At 45.9% G+C, this 19,113-nt stretch overlaps 5 protein-coding genes across 5 annotated transcripts; 3 read left to right on the top strand and 2 right to left on the bottom strand.

Moving 5' to 3' along the window:
• The first annotated feature begins 10,622 nt into the window (after positions 1 to 10,622).
• On the top strand, positions 10,623 to 11,975 carry LOC133366553 (histone H2A type 2-C-like). Its single transcript, XM_061589784.1, has one exon. The coding sequence runs from the start codon at positions 10,656 to 10,658 to the stop codon at positions 11,043 to 11,045; it is 390 nt and encodes a 129-aa protein (XP_061445768.1). The 5' UTR covers positions 10,623 to 10,655; the 3' UTR covers positions 11,046 to 11,975.
• Positions 11,397 to 11,795, bottom strand: LOC133366557 (histone H4). Its single transcript, XM_061589789.1, has one exon. The coding sequence runs from the start codon at positions 11,753 to 11,755 to the stop codon at positions 11,444 to 11,446; it is 312 nt and encodes a 103-aa protein (XP_061445773.1). The 5' UTR covers positions 11,756 to 11,795; the 3' UTR covers positions 11,397 to 11,443.
• A 3,000-nt stretch (positions 11,976 to 14,975) lies between the features above and the next one.
• LOC133366554 (histone H2A type 2-C-like) lies at positions 14,976 to 16,238 on the top strand. Its single transcript, XM_061589786.1, has one exon. The coding sequence runs from the start codon at positions 15,034 to 15,036 to the stop codon at positions 15,421 to 15,423; it is 390 nt and encodes a 129-aa protein (XP_061445770.1). The 5' UTR covers positions 14,976 to 15,033; the 3' UTR covers positions 15,424 to 16,238.
• Positions 16,239 to 16,462: 224 nt separating this feature from the next.
• Positions 16,463 to 17,190, top strand: LOC133366552 (histone H3). Its single transcript, XM_061589783.1, has one exon. It carries the CDS (start codon positions 16,506 to 16,508, stop codon positions 16,914 to 16,916), a length of 411 nt encoding a protein of 136 aa, XP_061445767.1. The 5' UTR covers positions 16,463 to 16,505; the 3' UTR covers positions 16,917 to 17,190.
• Positions 17,133 to 18,013, bottom strand: LOC133366547 (histone H1-like). Its single transcript, XM_061589774.1, has one exon. It carries the CDS (start codon positions 17,959 to 17,961, stop codon positions 17,305 to 17,307), a length of 657 nt encoding a protein of 218 aa, XP_061445758.1. The 5' UTR covers positions 17,962 to 18,013; the 3' UTR covers positions 17,133 to 17,304.
• Between the last annotated feature and the right edge of the window lie 1,100 nt (positions 18,014 to 19,113).

The following is a 19,113-nucleotide window of genomic DNA, read 5'->3' as shown; positions in this document are numbered from 1 at the left end:
TGACACCACCACCATGCCCAGTATTGGCTCCTGGGCACCCATTTAGGTATGCATCCAGCTCCAGTTCTTTCTGGACAGTGTTGTGGAGGTGAAACATGGCTACAGATCTCACCGTGTCATTTGGGCTGGTCAGCAGATGGAACGCATGGGTGACTGCTGCAACATCAGCCAGGTGCCCCATCTTTAGTATGCCATAGTCTCCATGCGTCTTGGGGATACGAAGGAGATTCAGCCACCAGTCCATCATTGCTGTGAGCTTGGTGTCAGTTTCCTCAAGGGACTTCCTCGAGACAGGCAGCCCTTTCAGGAGGGAGACGATTTTGGGTAGTAGGGACCTTTTGAGAGCATCTATCTTCTGCTCGGGTTTCAGCAGTGAATCATTGATCTTGTCAGCTTCTCTCAACTTTTCTCTGAACAAGGCCTCGGAGGTCTGCTGGGGAGGGAAGCACATAGGCATTCCCAGGTACAGGAAAGTTTCCCCCTTTTTAAAGGAATCCATGACCTTTCCCTGGATGGTGAACTTTGATGTCAGGACCACGCATTTTCTGACATGGAGCGATTTGCACTTATCGGGATTGAACCTCATGCCCATCCATTTGGTGGTGCTGGAGGCAACATCCAGCATGGCTTGGAGCTCTTCCCCACTCTGGGCAAGCAGCATCAGGTCATCCACATAAGCCAGAATGCTGATCTCCTTGCCATCCAGGTTAATGCCACGGGAGCTGTTGGCAATGCATCTGATGAGCGGCTCCATGACCAACTTGAAAATGATGGAGCTCAACGGGCACCCCTCCTTCAGTCCTCTCCGGATGGGGATCTCTGGTTGTTCCCTATCCACCGTGAGCAGAGTCATGGTGCACCCGGTGTACAGATCACAAAGCAGGCGGTGGAATTCTTCAGGCATGCCCATGTCTGAGAGCACCTTGAAGATGTGGTCATGTGGGACTGAGAGGAAGGCATTGGCGAAGTCAAGCTTGGCCACTGCACACTCTTCTTGCCCTAAGTTCTGGGCAGCATCAAGCACGGCTCGCAGGATGGAAATGTTCTGATAGTTGTTCTGCTGTGGGCTGATGGCACCTCCCTCTGTCGCCCAATTGGTGATGCGAGCAGCGATGCACCTGGCGTACATCTTGTACAGGGTACAGCAGAGGGAGATAGGCCTCCAGGACTTTGGGTTCTCCTTGTCAGCTTCACCGCTCTTGAAAGCCAGGATGGTTGGCACTTTCTTCCAGGCAGAGGGGATGTGGCCGAACCTCTTGCACCCGTTGAAAAGGGCTGTGAGCAAGTGGCATTCTGGGTCCTGTTTCTTCAGCAAGCGGGGGTGGATGGCGTCTTTGTCCCCTTTCTTGTTTTTGACTCTTTGGAGGATCTTATTGACCTCTTGCGGGGTGAAGTCTCTCTGAAGGGCAGCGTGCGAATGTATCTTGGTAAGGTGAGGCAAGCCTTGAGGACGTGAGCGAGCATCCGGGCCCTCTGTACCAAGCAGTCTTGAGAAGTACTCCTGAACCTTTCCAGGGATCTTGCAAACTGGAGAGGGCTCAAGGATTTGTCTCAGAGCTTTCTCCCTGTTGGTGTTGTACAAGTACTGGATGCGCCTCGCGTCCTTGTGTTCCGGGTGCTGCACGGCCTTTCGCCTTCTGCCTGGCCCTCTGCAGGCATTGGGTCGGGGCACTTGAGTAGCATGCCTGGCCCTCCACGATGATCTGCCGATTTTGGAGAGATTCTTTGTGAGTTGCTGGGTGGCCTCCTCAAACTCCTTAAAATCGTTGGCCCCCGTTAACTCAGCCACCCGTGCCTCTCGCCACTGGGTGGGGGTGCTGGCTCTGTGCGATGGCGCCATATCCGGATGGGATCTCTGCAGCAAGGCTGATGTTCAAGTGGTGGTGCTGTTATTCCCCCTCTTGGCACTGGACCTCTTGAAGGCAGCGTCGATAGGTCTCCTAGTCAGCCCGTGGGGAGCAAAGAGGGAGGGTTCAGACGGCGAGGCTGAGTTCTGGAGGCGATCTCCCTGGAGGGCCGATCGAAAGAAGTTCTGCAGAAGTGCTTGAGAGGGCGAGTTCTTGGCTCCTCCCTTCTTCCGAGTCTCTCTCAGTCTCTCAGTCTCTCTGTAAGAGCGGAAATCCCCTACCCAGCCTCTCTCCGTGCAAGGAGCACAGGGCTTCGTCTCCTGCAGAAGATCCCGTTAGCCGAGTTAACCAAAACAGCTGGAAGTCCCCGAGAGTCAGTGCATGAAGTGCACTAATAGCAATTTCAAAAACAATTTCTAGAGCAGGAAAGAAAATTGGGCGCCAAGAGTGGCCTCCGCAGCTTTCCGGATGAGAGCGCTTGTTCAGCTGATGTGTTGGCCGGAAGACAGAGAGATCACACAAACAGAAAGTGAGGATGTGCTGACACCGGGGGGGGGGGGGAGGGGTGAAGAATGCGAGAGATCAGATTCCAGTCCTAGAAGGAATTGTTTTTTTTAAAAAAAAAAGCCATCAGAGAGAGAGGAATGTATGAGAGAGGAAACGCTTGCAATCTTGGGGAAAGGAAAGCCGATCCGAAGGACAATTTGACAGCGGCCTCCCCCAGCCTCACACCTGCCAGATGTTTTGAACTCCAGCTCCCATCAGCCCCAGGCCACACAGCTGGAGCTGGAGTCTAAAGCACAGGTTTCCAGCCTGTGGTCTGTGGACCAGCAGTGGTCCGCGGCGCGTCCACATGACATACCCATAACGATTTTCAATTGCAGCCTCGTTGCTTCATTCATTCTTTATATTGTATGCTGTTTTATGGCAACGTAGATTCTATGGGATGCAAGTTGTAGCACAATAACATGCAAGATAAGAAAAGACAGAAGAGTGAAAACACCATGAAAACCCTGCAGCATCTAAGACAGCATGCTACAGTGGCTACAACAGGCATAACAATGATTCTTTGTTATTTGTTTGTTTTGATTTATGATTCTGTTATACTTATTGTATTTATATATTGTGTTTGTTTTATCTCTTATGTACGCCGCCCAGAGAGCCTTTTTGGCTTAGGGCGGTATATAAATAAAATAAAATAAATAAATAAATAAATAAAATTCAGTGGTCCACCCCCAACAATTTTCCAGCAGTCTGTGGGGGGAAATGTTTGGGAGCCACTGGTCTTAAAACATCTCGAGAGTGCCAGGTTGGGGAATGCCTCAGAGTAACAAGGAAACTGCATGCAGGGGAAAACAGTCCCTAGGCTGTGAGCACGCTTGTTGCCTGGAGCAAAGCGTTTCCACTGGCCACGCCTGGGAGGGAAACAGGTTAATCTGCTGATCAGTTGCAAAATCTCTTTGAAGCAATTTTTTTTTTTAAATCACACTCAAGCTGATCCTGCCAGATTTTACAGCAAAAAGCTGTTGTTGTTATGTGCCTTCAAGTCGATCAGGACTTATGGCGAGTTGTAAGTTTTTCAGGGGGGGGGGCGTTTTCAGGAGAGAGAGGTGGAGACGCACTGGAAGCAGCAGAACAGTGAGTGTGTGCCCCTAGTTCTTACTAGTCCCCCCTTTTGTTCCTCTCCTCCCCCCAACCCATTCCTTGGGGGCAAAAGTAAAATCTGCCCATAGAAAACAATGGAGGTAGCAGGGTATTTAGAAGGCCTTACTTTGCTTGGAAAATGCGTATGGCCTTCCAATGCAAGCATGCAGTTTGCACACAAAAACCTGCAGTTCTCACATGCCATCTAGACATCTCCTTTTGGGGATCTTTTGACCTTGAGACCTGGACCCACTCCAGAGTTTGGCATCCCACAGGCTGACACAGACAAAAGAGAGAAAATCAGAAGTGCTAGTATGCTATCAAGAGGGAACGAGCACGTTTAGACCAAGCCATTTGTCCCTCCAAATGTTACTGAACTACAACTCTCGTCATCCCTGGCCATTGACCATGCTTGCTAGGGCTCATGGGAGGTTTTTTATTATTTATTTATAAATATAGTTGTATATCACTATTTAATTTAAAGACAGCTGGTATAACACAGTGGGGAGGAGAGCCTGGCTGGGAGGCCAGAGTCTGTGAGTTCAAATCCCCACTCGTGTCTCCTGGGGGTCAAGGGCCAGCTAAAGATCACCCCCACAGGGAGTGGCTCAGGGGTTACGTGCCCTGCCACCTGTGCAGCCGTGGGCAAGCTGCACAGTCCCAAGGAGCCCAGTTGCCCCCCAGCTGGCAGTTGCGGACAAGGAAGGGTCCGGCTTGTGCAGCTGTGGCAAACTGAGCAGGCCCTAGCCAGCTGGGGAAGACTAACCTCAGAGGGAGGCAATGGGAAACCCCCTCTGAATACTGCTTACCATGAACACCCTATTCATAGGGTAGCCATAAATCGGGATCGACCTGAAGGCAGTCCATTTCCATTTCATTTAAAAACATCAAAGTGGTTTACAAGTTAAAGAACAAAAATCTGTACAGTAAAAACCATTACAAATAAAGTAAAAACAGGTTAACTGTTGCAAAAAAGGCATCTTCTTAATTGCTTGCATGAGCCTGGAGGAACGGAAAGGTTTTCAGCAGGTGTTTAGAAGTTAAAACAGAAGGCATCTGCTGAATCTTTGTTGGCAGAGTGTTCTGGAAAACTGGGCTGATTATACTGAAGGCTTGATTTTGTGTCAATGTTAAATGAGCCTCGCCAACTTGGGTTGTAGGTGAGGAACATCCTGAGGGCCAAAGGTTCCTAGGCCTTCATCAGCAACCTTCTCAGGTTTCCCATTTAATCTCATTGATATCAGTTGCTCAGACCTTGCGTTGTAGCTCCTAATTGCTTTTGCTACATCACTTCTCACTATTAAAGCAACCCCGTTTCTTCTTGATTTCTCATTTCCTGCATAAATATTTTGTAGTTGCCTGGTCCTCTTGTGGATAAGGAATTGGTTAAGAAGCAGAAAGCAGACAGTAGGAATAAATGGACAGTTCTCCCGATGGAGGGCTGTAGAAAGTGGAGTCCCTCAAGGATTGGTATTGGGACCTGTACTTTTCAACTTGTTCATTAATGACCTAGAGTTAGGAGTGAGCAGTGAAGTGTGGCCAAGTTTGCTGATGATAGTAAATTGTTCAGGGTTGTTAAAACAAAAAGGGATTGCGAAGAGCTCCAAAAAGACCTCTCCAAACTGAGTGAAGGGGTGGAAAAATGGCAAATGCAATTCATAATAAACAAGTGTAAAATTATGCATATTGGAGAAAAAAATCTGAATTTCACATATACGCTCATGGGGTCTGAACTGGTGGTGACCGACCACAAGAGAGACCTCGGGGTTGTAGTGGACAGCACAATGAAAATGTCGACCCAGTGTGCGACAGCTGTGAAAAAGGCAAATTCCATGCTAGGGATCATTAGGAAAGGTATTGAAAATAAAACAGCTGATATCATAATGCCATTGTATAAATCTATGGTGTGGCCGCATTTGGAATACTGTGTACAGTTCTGGTCGCCTCATCTCAAGAAGGATATGATAGAGTTGGAAAAGGTTCAGAGGAGGGCAACCAGAATGATCAAGGGGATGGAGCGACTCCCTTACGAGGAAAGGTTGCAGCATTTGGGGCTTTTTAGTTTAGAGAAAAGGTGGGTCAGAGGAGACATGATAGAAGTGTATAAAATTATGCATGGCATTGAGAAAGTGGATAGAGAAAAGTTTTTCTCCCTCTCTCATAATACTAGAACTTGTGGACATTCAAAGAAGCTGAACGTTGGAACATTCAGGACAGACAAAAGGAAGTACTTCTTTACTCAGTGCATAGTTAAACTATGGAATTTGCTCTCACAAGATGCAGTAATGGCCACCAGCTTGGATGGCTTTAAAAGAAGATTAGACAAATTCATGGAGGACAGGGCTATCAGTGGCTACTAGCCGTGATGGCTGTGCTCTGCCACCCTAGTCAGAGGCAGTATGCTTCTGAAAACCAGTTGCCGGAAGCCTCAAGAGGGAAGAGTGTTTTTGCACTCGGGTCCTGCTTGTGGGCTTCCCCCAGGCACCTGGTTGGCCACTGTGAGAACAGGATGCTGGACTAGATGGGCCTGGTGATTTGTCAGTTTTTATATTGTTGATTAAGCCTAGAACTTCCTCTCTCATTACCACTATTTGTCTCAGTTCCTCAGAATCCCTTCCTGCAAATGTTAGTTCAGGTTCAGGGATCTGCCCTATATCTTCCACTGTGAAGACAGAGGCAAAGAATTCATTCAGCTTCTCTGCAATCTCCTTATCATTCTTTAGTACACCTTTGACTCCTTTATCATCCAAGGGTCCAATCGCCTCCCTAGATGGTCTCTTGCTTTGAGGATAGCTGCTCATCCCCCAAGGAATGGGTCCCTTCTAAGGGATTGTTTCCCTCTTCCTCAGCTGGATACTCTCCTTCCCTGAGACCATCGTTCTTCATGATAGCAGGAGAGCTATCATCCTTGCAGTGGGACACAGCTATAGTGTCCCTGAAGGCCTCATGCACACACCTCTGCCTCTCTCAGTCTTTCCATGGCAGCCACCTTGGCCTCAAGGAAATGAAGTTGTTCGTGGAAAGCCAGGAGCTCATTGCACCGAGAGCACACCCACAACTTCTGTCCAACAGAGAGATAGTTGTACATGCTGCAGGCAGTGCAAAACATTGGAAAGCCCCCACACCCCTGCTGGCTTCTTGCCTGCATAGTTTTGTTTAAGGTTTATTATGTTAATTGGTTGGGGACTGTGGTTTAGTTGAGGTCAGGGAACAGACGGGCAGAGTGGGGGGCCCTGGCCTCCTCACCCTGCTGCTGAACTCGCTCTGCTGCTTAACTCGCCTTGACGCTTTGTCAGCTGGGGCCTTCCACGGCTCCCTCGCTAGGGTGCTCTGAATTTCAATGAGATTAAACAGGAAACCTATTAACATAACCATCATCCAAGTCTATGCTCCAACATCAAACACAGAAGAAGAAGAATTGGAGAGATTTTACGCAGAAGTACAGGAAGAAATTGATCACACACCAAAACAAGATATGATGATAATCATGGGGGACTGGAATGCAAAAGTAGGGAACAGAGAAGAACTAGGAATTGTGGGGAAATGGGGCTTAGGTGACAGAAATGAAGCAGGAGAAAGACATTGAATTCTGTGAAGCCAATGATTTATTTCTTGCCAACACATTTTTTGAGCAACCAAAAAGACGACTATAGACGTGGACATCTCCAGATGGTCAGTATAGGAATCAAATTGATTATATAATTGGAAACAGAAGATGGAGAAGTTCCATACTTTCTGCAAAAACAAGACCAGGAGCAGACTGTGGTACAGATCATAAACTGATTGTATCGAAAATCAGAGTAAAGCTAAAGAAGAACAACAAAGCACTCATAATGCCAAAATACAATTTAAATAACACCCCAGAAGAATATAAAGATCAAATAAGGAACAGGTTTGAGGCTTTAAACTTAGTTGACAGAGAACCAGAAGAACTATGGACTGAAGTCAGGGACATTATCAGGGAAGAATGCAAAAAGACAATACCTCTTGATAAAAAGAGAAAAAGACCTCAATGGATGACTGAAGAAACTCTTAAAACGGTTAAAGAGAGAAGGAAAGCAAAAGCAAAAGGAGATAGAAACACGGCCACAACCCTAAATTCAACTATACAACGACTAGGACAAAGAAAACTATTACAATAGTTATTGTATAGAAATAGAAAAGGACAACAAAATGGGAAGAACAAGAGCCCTCCTCCAAAAGATTAGAGAAATGAAAAGGAAATTTAAACCATGAGTAGGGATGTTGAATAATCAACAGGGGAACACACTGACTGACCGAGATGAAATAAAAGGAAGATGGAAGCAATACACTGACGAACTCTATAAAAGAGATGACAGGATGACAAATTCATTCACGAAGGAACCATATGATGAAGAACCAGAAATTTTAGAATGTGAGGTGAAAGCTGCTCTTCAAATTCTTGGAAGAAACAAATCACCAGGAATAGACAGCATACCAATAGAGTTGCTACAAGCTACTGAGACTGAATCTGTCCAAATTTTGACAAAAATTTGTCAACAAATATGGAAAACCAAACAATGGCCCATAGACTGGAAGCGTTCAATATATATCCCAGTTCCAAAGAAAGGGGATCCCAAAAAATGCAGTAATTACCAAACTATTGCCTTAATATCCCATGCAAATAAAGTAATGCTCAAGATTCTACAACAAAGGCTCTTACCATATATGGAGCGAGAAATGCCAGACATCCAAGCTGGATTTAGAAAGAGAAGAGTCACCAGAGATCATATCGCAAACATACGTTGGATAATGGAACGGAGCAAGGAATTTCAGAAGAAAATCACCCTGTGCTTTATAGACTACAGCGAAGCCTTTGACTGTGTAGATCATGAAAAACTATGGAATGCTTTAAAAGAAATGGGGGTGCCACAGCATCTGATTGTCCTGATGTGCAACCTATACTCTGCGCAAGAGGCTACTGTAAGGACAGAATATGGAGAAACTGATTGGTTCCCCATCGGAAAGGGTGTGAGACAGGGGTGTATTTTATCACCCTATTTGTTTAATCTGTACGCAGAACATATCATACGGAAAGTGGGATTGGACCAAGATGGAGGTGTGAAAATCGGAGGGAGAAACGTCAATAATTAGATATGCAGATGATACCATACTCTTAGCAGAAACCAGTAATGATTTGAAACGAATGCTGATGAAAGTTAAAGAGGAAAGCACAAAAGCAGGACTACAGCTGAACGTCAAGAAGACTAAAATAATGACAACAGAAGAGTTATGTAACTTTACAGTTGACAATGAGGACATTGAACTTGTCAAGGATTATCAATACCTCGGCACAGTCCTTAACCAAAATGGAGACAATAGTCAAGAAATCAGAAGAAGGCTAGGACTGGGGAGGGCAGCTGTGAGAGAACTAGAAAAGGTCCTCAAATGCAAAGATGTATCCCTGAACACTAAAGTCAGGATCATTCAGACCATGGTATTCCTGATCTCTATGTATGGATGTGAAAGTTGAAAAAGGCGGATAAGAGAAAAATCAACTCATTTGAAATGTGGTGCTGGAGGAGAGCTTTGCACATACCATGGACTGCGAAAAAGACAAATAATTGGGTGTTAGAACCAATTAAACCAGAACTGTCACTAGAAGCTAAAATGATGCAACTGAGGTTGTCATACTTTAGACACATCATGAGAAGACATGATTCATTAGAAAAGATAATAATGCTGGGAAAAACAGAAGAGAGTAGAAAAAGAGGAAGGCCAAACAAGAGATGGATTGATTCGGTAAAGGAAGCCACAGACCTGAACTAAAGGAAGCCACAGACCTGAACTTACAAGATCTGAACAGGGTGGTTCATGACAGATGCTCTTGGAGGTCGCTGATTGGGTTGCCATAAGTGGTAATCGAGTTGATGGCACATAACAACAACAACAACGCCCCTTGAAATGTTTTGCTTTATTTTTGAAGTAAAGTCACATGAAACTGTTGGGACAAATCAGGGTAAGGCCTCAGTTCAGTCTGATCAAAAGTCAATAGCACGCTAGAACCAAAGTTGCAAAGCACCATGGGCCCAACTGACAGGAAAGCGTTCTTTAGGTTTCGTTTCTGGTGCCTGCCAGGCTGCAACTATGTTCCGGACAAGATAATCACTCAGCTGTCCTTGACTGTTTTATTTTCCTGTACTCTGTGTATTCTCAACTCCCTTCGTGCCATGCTGTTATCCTCTGTAATAAATGGCTACAGTCTCCCCCAATGTGTCAATATCCCCTTAGAAGTGTGTAATAGAATATTCCTAGAAGATAGTTCTCAGGGCCATATGTATCTCTTTGTATATGTGTCTTTCGTTTATGGTGCCCCAAAGTGTTATTTCACCCCAACATACCATTCCTTATCTCAGGATGAGGTGGACATGGGTTCTGATTTTCAAAGAGAGACTTCCTGACTTTGATATGTAGCAAGTGATATGTAGCTTAGGCCTGTTACTTTTCTCTTGTTTTAGTTACATTTTGTTTATTGATAGTACGCCTCAGAATACTATATATTGTCATGCTGAACAATAAAGAGTTGCTCTCATCCTTGCCAGGCTGTTGTGCCCGTGTGAGTGTGAAAGCCCTTTTTGATCAAGAAGTTGTCTTTGTCTTGTTTGATATCTGGGTGGCTCTTAGCCAAATGAATAATTAGGATTCTATCTCAGCTCGCACTTCTGCCAGGGTGCTTTGAGGTGAGCAGTGGGCATCCTTTGCCGTTTTAAATTCCTCAACAAAACAAAACATGTGTAACGAAGTGCATGAAATCTGTCTTTGTTGCTACCTTTTCTGGAAACGGGTCACACCTCTCCAATAACACCCATGTTAAACACAGCATTTACCTCCTTTGGTCTATGGACAGCTATAGCCCGCTCCCGCGGATTGGGGGGTGGAGGGAGGAGCGAGTGACAAAACATGGCGAGTCTTCATTCATAATTCAATGTGACCATTTTCTTATTGGCCAGTTCCGGGATCCGTATTGTGATTGGCTATAGTTACAAAACCATGTCTTCATTGGAGAGCGGATTTCACGATCATCCAATCAGCAGCGTCACTCAGGCTCCAATCGTGAAAATAAAAAGAAGAACGCCCTTCCTAAATGTTTCATTTCTTCCTTAGCTAAGAAGTGGGAGGTTTAGAATTTTGCTAAGCTATATCATGTCTGGCCGTGGAAAGCAAGGTGGGAAAGCCAGAGCGAAGGCCAAGACTCGGTCTTCCCGGGCTGGCCTGCAGTTCCCGGTGGGCCGAGTGCATCGCCTGCTTCGCAAAGGCAACTACGCGGAGCGCGTGGGAGCCGGGGCGCCGGTCTACATGGCCGCCGTGCTGGAGTACCTGACGGCCGAGATTCTGGAGCTGGCCGGCAACGCCGCGCGGGACAACAAGAAGACGCGCATCATCCCTCGCCACTTGCAGCTGGCCATCCGCAACGACGAGGAGCTGAACAAGTTGCTGGGCAAAGTCACTATCGCCCAGGGGGGCGTCCTGCCCAACATCCAGGCCGTTCTGCTCCCCAAGAAAACCGAGAGCCACAAAGGCAAGGCCAAGTAGAAGCAGCCTTGTTCGGCCTCTACGGCTGCAGCGTCTAGAACCCAAAGGCTCTTTTCAGAGCCACACACGCCTTTCCTGAAAGAGTTCGTAAACGCTTCCAAGGCAACCCATGGGGAATGCCGCCACCTTTCTTGTTTTTGAAGTTCATTTGTTACATGGGCATTTTTAGTTGCAGGATCTGAAAATCGGGGATTAGGCGAAGATAGAAATCAAAGGAGGAGCGGGGAAGTAGGGCTGGTGATCCCTTTCATCCGGTATTAGTGCATCTTGCCTGAATAAGGCTTCCGGCTCTTACTGGAGCCACCTTTACATTTATCAAATAAACGATTCCAGCTTTTTGTGAAAAAGTAGGTGGCCCTTAAAAGGGCCTTTGTTATATCGGCGGGTGTTGTTGAGAATCAGCCTCCAAAACCATACAGTGTGCGGCCTTGCCGCTTCAGTGCGTAGACGACGTCCATGGCGGTTACAGTCTTTCTCTTTGCATGCTCTGTGTAAGTCACAGCATCACGGATCACATTCTCCAAGAACACCTTCAACACACCACGAGTCTCTTCATAGATCAAGCCCGAAATGCGCTTGACTCCACCGCGACGAGCCAGGCGACGGATAGCAGGTTTAGTTATACCCTGGATATTATCACGAAGCACCTTCCGATGCCTCTTAGCGCCTCCTTTACCTAACCCCTTCCCACCCTTGCCACGACCAGACATAACTCCTTGAACGACTTCTCACACCTCTATAAGAAAAACACTGTGTAAGAGCTTCTTTTATATTAGGAAGCCCGACCACAGGGGAAACTGAGGATTCTTGCACCTCACTAAATTACGCCCACTTTCCAAAATCTCCATAGGCTGCATGTGTACCCAATCAGCTTCTGGGAATTTTAAAATTCTCCAATAAAAATCTAATTATCGTTTCAGACGCATAATACCGGGAAAAGCTTGATTATGAGACTTTGATGGGGTAGTACAACCAGTAAAGTTTTAGATATATCTTGCCTTAGAAAACTATAATTCCTTAGGGCGACACTAAGGAATCTAGAAACGGTGCAGGGTACATGGATAAGAACCAAAACAAGACGATAACCCCAGAAGGAGGGTGGGAAGTCAGCATAAAACAGAACTTGAAAACCTTAGATCCACAAGGTTGCAAAGTAGCTAAGGGGAAATTAGGAAAAGCATACCTGTATTTTACTAATTTTAGAGGCCTAAATCGCTGCAGCAGTCTTGGGGTGCCAAAGACTAACAGATTTAGCATGCAGACATATATGACTTTTAGAGCATTTTTTTTTCCAGAGCCCCATGTGATCACCCAACTAAAACAGCTAGGCTGGTGGGGAGTAGAGAGAGGGCCTTCTCAGTGGCGGCCCCCACTCTCTGGAACTCCCTCCCATATGATCTTCGACATGCCCCTTCCCTGAATGTATTCCGCCAGGCCTTGAAGACCTGGCTTTTCAGACAGGCCTTCGGGACTTCCGGGGAGGGTTAATCTTTTTGACTAATTGCCTGCTACTCTGAACTGTCACTGTTTTACTGTTTTATTGTTGTACTGTATTTATTATGATGTATTTTAATTGAGTTGTATGTTGCCTAGAGTGGCCATTGGCCAGATAGGCGACTTATAAATTAATAATAATAATAATTATTATTATTATTATTATTATTATTATGGCATGGTAAGAGACGTATTAAGTGAATGTATAACTCCATACTGCTGCACCTTTTTTAGAAAGCCTTTAGATTTTCAGACATGGGATCAGTAGGCTACCCTTGCTGGCATGAGTATGAGATAGAAGACAAATATCTTAGGAAGAGACCTTTTAGCCTCTCTTTGTGTGTGTGGGTAAATAAATAAATCACATATTAATCATTGCAATTCCTTTTTTCATATAATGGTTTAACATTTAAAAAACTAACTGGTATTTCTAAGAATAATGGGATGCATGATACTTGAATGAAATGTAAGCAGAACAGCTGGCCTGTTAATATAGAAAGATATTTATTTTCTTGGCAATATCCAGTCAAACTGAACTATTTTAAGTCCTGTTGATCTCACTGTAAGAACTCACAACTGAATCTGTGTTGGTTGTTCCCAAGTAAGGCTGCAGTCCAATACACACTACCTGGGAGTACGCCCTATTGAACCCAATGGTGCTTATTTCTGAGTTAGCATGCATTGGATTGCAGCTTAAGTCTGTATAAGCTTAAAAGCCTTTCACTGACTGGGCCTCAAGAGAGCTTAACTTTGCATCATGACTAGGGTATTCTGAGGCTTCCTGAGGAGCTGGCCAAGCACATCGTGCCTGAGGGCACCAAGGCTATTACAAAGTATACCAGCTCCAAGTGATGCCTTTGGCAAAAAATATTAGTGACCCAAACACTTTTTAAAAGAGCTACTCACTACCTACACTGCACGGTTGTCAAACTGCTCTGGTTTAGTTCTTTCCACCCCATATAGCACTGGGTTATATTGCAAGGCTGTTGCCAACCAGTCTTTGGGCCACAGCTGTCTCCACTGTGCAGCATTCACAGTGTCAGGTTGAGATTTGTTGTTCTGTGCCTTCAAGTCGATTACGACTTATGGTGACCCTATGAATCAGCGACCTCTGTCATGAACCACCCTGCTCAGATCTTGTAAGTTCAGGTCTGTTGCTTCGTTTATGGAATCAATCCATCTCTTGTTTGGCCTTCCTCTTTTTCTACTCTCTTTTGTTTTTCCCAGCATTATTGTCTTTTCTAGTGAATCAGGTCTTCTCATGATGTGTCCAAAGTATGAGAACCTCAGCTTCATCATTTTAGCTTCTAGTGATAGTTCTGGTTTAATTGGTTCTAACATCCAATTATTTGTCTTTTTTGCAGTCCATGGTATGCACAAAGCTCTCTTCCAACACCACATTTCAGTTGAGTTGATTTTTCTCTTATCCTCTTTTGTAACTGTCCAACTTTCACATCCATACATAGAGATTGGGAATACCATGGTCCGAATGATCCTGACTTCATTGTTCAGTGATACATCTTTGCATTTGAGGACCTTTTCTAGTTCTCTCATAGCTACCCTCCCCAGTCCTAGCCTTCTTCTAATTTCTTGACTATTGTCTCTATTTTGGTTAATGAGTGTGCCGAGGTATTGATAATCCTTGACAAGTTCAGTGTCCTTGTTGCTAACTTTAAAGCTGCATAAATCTTCTGTCAGGTTGAGATAAACCACTATTAATCATTCCTCCCCTGCCCCATAATAGTGGCTTTCATTCCGTAGTTCTTGTAAGCCACTCCCTCAGTCAGCAATGTAATTAATATGGGGATAACTATAGTAGGCTTTAAAAATAAAAAATTAGGTACTCTCTGGTAGCAGGACTTCCTGGTCACATTTGAGCCCATTTCATTTAGCTCCCACCACCAATGTGCAAGGTGCCCATAGGAAGCAATGGAGAAATCCAGGACTCGAGTAAAACTCCCTGTCTTGTAAGGGGGGAGGGGGACAGGTGTCCTGCATGTTTTTTTCCAACAGGGTTTTTACATGAAGGAGGGAGAAAACATGTTTTTAGTTTTATTTTATTTTTTAAAAAATAAAATTGCTTAAAATTGCGTTCTAAAAGTAAATACCGTTCGTAGCGATCACGTTAACGAAAAATACCAGTCAAGTGAATTCCATTTAATTTTTAGGAAAATAAATATGATCACCACCCTCGAAAAAGAAAGCGCGTAAATCTGTTTTTGAAAGCAGAACATGCAAATTATGAACATATGTTACATTTGATTGGATAACATAATTATAATACTATTGGGCAAATTTAAAAATTACATTCTGATTGGCTGAATGAAGGCATACTCTCATTGGATGTTAAACCAGAAGCCTATCCATTATCCAATCAAAATTGCCTCCAAGAACCTCTCAGAAGTAAATAAATAAATGGCTTGGAAGTGTATGTTGGTTAATTTCTCTTTTTGCTGTTTCGGTTTTGATCTGTTTTTGGCTGAATTGTTGTACCATGTCTGGCCGTGGAAAGCAAGGTGGGAAAGCCAGAGCGAAGGCCAAGACTCGGTCTTCCCGGGCTGGCCTGCAGTTCCCGGTGGGCCGAGTGCATCGCCTGCTTCGCAAAGGCAACTACGCGGAGCGCGTGGGAGCCGGGGCGCCGGTCTACATGGCCGCCGTGCTGGAGTACCTGACGGCCGAGATTCTGGAGCTGGCCGGCAACGCCGCGCGGGACAACAAGAAGACGCGCATCATCCCTCGCCACTTGCAGCTGGCCATTCGCAACGACGAGGAGCTGAACAAGTTGCTGGGCAAAGTCACTATCGCCCAGGGGGGCGTCCTGCCCAACATCCAGGCCGTTCTGCTCCCCAAGAAAACCGAGAGCCACAAAGGCAAGGCCAAGTAGAAGCAGCCTTGTTCGGCCTCTACGGCTGCAGCGTCTAGAACCCAAAGGCTCTTTTCAGAGCCACACACGCCTTTCCTAAAAGAGTTCGTAAACGCTTATAAGGCAACCCATGGGGAATGAAATGTATTTTGTTACACGTAACAGAAAGGAATGCACTTTCCTGCATCTTGGTTTGTAAGCTTGTAATTTATTATGAGGTAATCAGCCTATGCGGGGTAAGAAAGCATTATTTCTGGCAGAAAGCAACGTCACTTTCCGTATATTGTGTCTGACAAAAATCTGCGTCAACTTCCATATATTCTTTACTAGACCCGCTTGTATGTTTAGCAAGCCAATGAGATCAAGAGCGACCCTTATAACAGGCCTTTGAGGTTGTTATTGTGAGCCGAAATGAGACTCCAAAGCCATAGCGAGCAACTTTAGTGCTTCACGACGTAGACGACGTCCATGGCGGTCACCGTCTTTCTCTGCATGCTGTGTATGTCACAGCGTCACGAATCACTTTCTAAGAACCCCTTCAACACATCCCGAATCTCTTCACAGATCAAGCCCGAAATGCGCTTGACTTCGCCCCGAAGGCGACGAGTAGCAGGATTAGTTGCGCTCTCGGTGTTGTCACGAAACACTTTTCGATGCCTCTTACCACCTCTCTTCCCCAACCTTTTACCGCCTTTTCCACGGCCACACACCCTTACGTCACGAATCACTGAGAACAAAACGCCCAACAATAAAAAAAAAATTCCCCATTTATATAGTGGAAATTCCGACCAGAAATAAAACTTAATCATCCTGTGGTACCCAATGGACTAACTCTGCCTCAGTTTCGTCCAGTCAAAAACGACACATTCGTATCCGCCCAATGAGAGTTCTTTCAGACGAACGACATTCGGGCCATGCCCCTATCCCCTTTACGACAAAGCGAGATCTTGTCTAGCCAATTGTTGTTCAGCCCAGGAAATTCAAACTTTCTAACAGACATCGCGCGGTCTTCAGCCAATCAAGACTGTGAGAACTGTCTATAAATAACCAGCAGCCGAACTGTGTTCTCCATTTATAGAGCATAGCTCTTTCTAGTCGTGGTAATGGCCCGTACTAAGCAGACAGCTCGCAAGTCCACTGGCGGGAAAGCGCCTCGCAAGCAGCTGGCTACCAAAGCTGCCCGGAAGAGTGCCCCAGCCACCGGCGGAGTGAAAAAGCCTCACCGCTACCGTCCTGGGACCGTCGCCCTGAGAGAGATTCGGCGCTACCAGAAGTCAACGGAGCTTCTCATCCGCAAGCTGCCTTTCCAGCGCCTGGTGCGAGAAATTGCCCAGGACTTCAAAACCGATCTGCGGTTCCAGAGCTCGGCTGTTATGGCCTTGCAAGAGGCGAGCGAGGCTTACTTGGTGGGTCTTTTTGAAGACACCAACCTGTGCGCCATCCATGCCAAGCGAGTTACCATCATGCCCAAGGATATCCAGCTGGCTCGCCGCATCCGCGGAGAAAGGGCATAAAAACATTTCTATAGCAGTAGGCTCGTATACTCAGAAACCCAAAGGCTCTTTTAAGAGCCACAACATCGCCATTGAAAAAACTGAATTACGCTATTTAAACTAGTTAGGCGAAGATGGGTTAAAATTGAATGCCCCGTACGGGTGTGTGTTTTAAGTTTCCGGGCTCAAAACTGGCGCTCTGGCGGAGAGGCATTTAATCTAGAAGGAAAACACCAATTTCACCTTCACCACCCCTTTTATTAAAAAAAAAATATAAACAGGACAACCGAAATAAGTCGGAAATATACAATAGCAGAAGTCAGCACTTAATCTCGAGTAGGTGGGTGGCTCTTAAAAGAGCCTTTTGGGGTTTAAACGAGCATTTTTTCTCACTCGAGGAAGATCCTTCTCATTTCTTCTTTGACGCCGCCTTCTTGGGCTTGGCCATTTTAGCCTTGGGCTTCACCTTGGCCTTGCCCAACTTCGCGGGACTCTTGGCGATCTTCTTGGCTTTCGCCGCTTTGGGCTTCTTGGGACTCTTGGCTGCCTTCTTGGCGCCTCCTACAGGCTTCTTTGTCACCTTAACGTTTTTCTTGGACGCGACTGCCCCCACCGCCTTTTTCACTTTCTTAGCGGCAGCACTGGTGGGCTTCTTGGCTGCAGGCTTCTTGGCTTTGGATGCCGCCGCGGCAGGCGCCTGCTGCTTCTTGGCCGCCTTGCCCTTGTCCTCTGCCTGCTTCTTGTTGAGCTTGAAGGAGCCCGAGGCGCCGGTGCCCTTGGTCTGCAGCAGAGTCCCTTTGGTCACCAGGCTCTTCAGGCCCAGCTTGATGCGGCTGTTGTTCTTCTCCACATCGTAGCCGGAGGCCGCCAAGGACTTCTTCAGCGCGGCCAGGGAGACCCCGCCGCGCTCCTTGGAGGCCGCCACCGCCTGGGTCAGCAGCTCCGTGACGCTGGGGCCTGAGAGCTTGCGGGACTTCGGACCGCCCGTCGCCTTCTTGGCCTTTTTGGCGGGTGCCTTTACAGCCGGGAGCGCAGCAGCGGGCGCGGCTGAAACCTCTTCAGTCATTCTGTCGCGCGGATCCGAAAACGTTCCCGCCCCCCACAAACTCAGGACAACTAAAGCAAAAGCGGAATAGAGACAACGGCGGAGCTGCCTGGTATTTATAGGGGAGGAGCTGGGCTCTGATTGGTGCGTTTCAGGCATGGTACTTTGACAACTAGACCCGGCTCCTGGCCCGTGCAACTTTGTGTTTCTTAATCTGCGCAAAACAGCCATATAATCAAAATCCCTTGGACGGATCGCTTCCGTTCCAGGCTGAATCGTTGGGAAGAATGTTTTTTTTCAGGGACCTGGTTTTCACGCTCAGGAGAAGCAAGACTCCTTGGGAAAAGAGGGGGGAATTCAACCGCTGCATGCTCTTCCAGCCTGAAAATTTGTAAACTTTTGATTTTCACTGAAAATAGCAAATGCTACGTTTAATAAACTGTGATGGAAGGTTTTGAACACGATAGCCTAGAGGGTCTGCGCCTTGGCGGTGAAGAAAAGAAGGCTTTTCGGTGGATAACTTTTCAGTAATTTCTTCTTTAATTGAGTCAAGTAACACATCTGACAACGAGCTTCCAATTGAATTGCTATAAGGCATTATTACCATGTTAGCCCCAGAAAATGAGCAATAGAGTAATGGAGGGAAATTCTGGTTATTTTAAGAAACCCTGTTTTGACTGATCAGTAAAAACTGTATATAGATTTTTTTAAAATCAGGCTTGTTTGCTGAAAGTCATCCAGTACCAGGAATCATTTGAGTTTGCCTCTGCATATGAAGCTCTCTCTGCGCAAGAGTTGCAGGACTGTTAAAATATTGAGTAGGTTTAGATGATTATTCATCTGTCTCTTCAGATTAATTTAAGTAATTGCAGATTAATTTAATGTAGAAGTTCAACACGGGGTCTTTTCTGAGGATAGTTCAGGGGGGAGTACAGTTCTTGACAAGTGCAGTCCATTGGAAGTTAGTTGGAATCAAGCACCACTTCTGCGTTTACCCATAATATAACTTTATATTATTTATACACATCAGTGTCTTTTGGCACCTTAAAAACTAACAGATATAGTAACTCTCTTCAGCAGATTTATATACACTACACATAAACATGCTAATGGGCCAGAAACCAATGAAATGCGAAAAGTACAGTGTCTGTAACACTTCTGTGCCAAGTTCAC

Source organism: Rhineura floridana, chromosome 11 (genome assembly GCF_030035675.1).
Source record: "Rhineura floridana isolate rRhiFlo1 chromosome 11, rRhiFlo1.hap2, whole genome shotgun sequence".
NCBI lineage: Eukaryota > Metazoa > Chordata > Lepidosauria > Squamata > Rhineuridae > Rhineura > Rhineura floridana.
Note: the sequence above shows the minus strand (reverse complement) of the source record. Positions and strands in the feature narration are given on the sequence as shown.

What these genes read in the sequence shown, in the direction of transcription:
- LOC133366552 (XM_061589783.1), top strand. Translation starts at nt 16,506, where the DNA reads ATGGCCCGTACTAAGCAGACAGCTCGCAAGTCCACTGGCGGGAAAGCG.
- LOC133366547 (XM_061589774.1), bottom strand. Translation starts at nt 17,961, where the DNA reads ATGACTGAAGAGGTTTCAGCCGCGCCCGCTGCTGCGCTCCCGGCTGTA.
- LOC133366557 (XM_061589789.1), bottom strand. Translation starts at nt 11,755, where the DNA reads ATGTCTGGTCGTGGCAAGGGTGGGAAGGGGTTAGGTAAAGGAGGCGCT.
- LOC133366553 (XM_061589784.1), top strand. Translation starts at nt 10,656, where the DNA reads ATGTCTGGCCGTGGAAAGCAAGGTGGGAAAGCCAGAGCGAAGGCCAAG.
- LOC133366554 (XM_061589786.1), top strand. Translation starts at nt 15,034, where the DNA reads ATGTCTGGCCGTGGAAAGCAAGGTGGGAAAGCCAGAGCGAAGGCCAAG.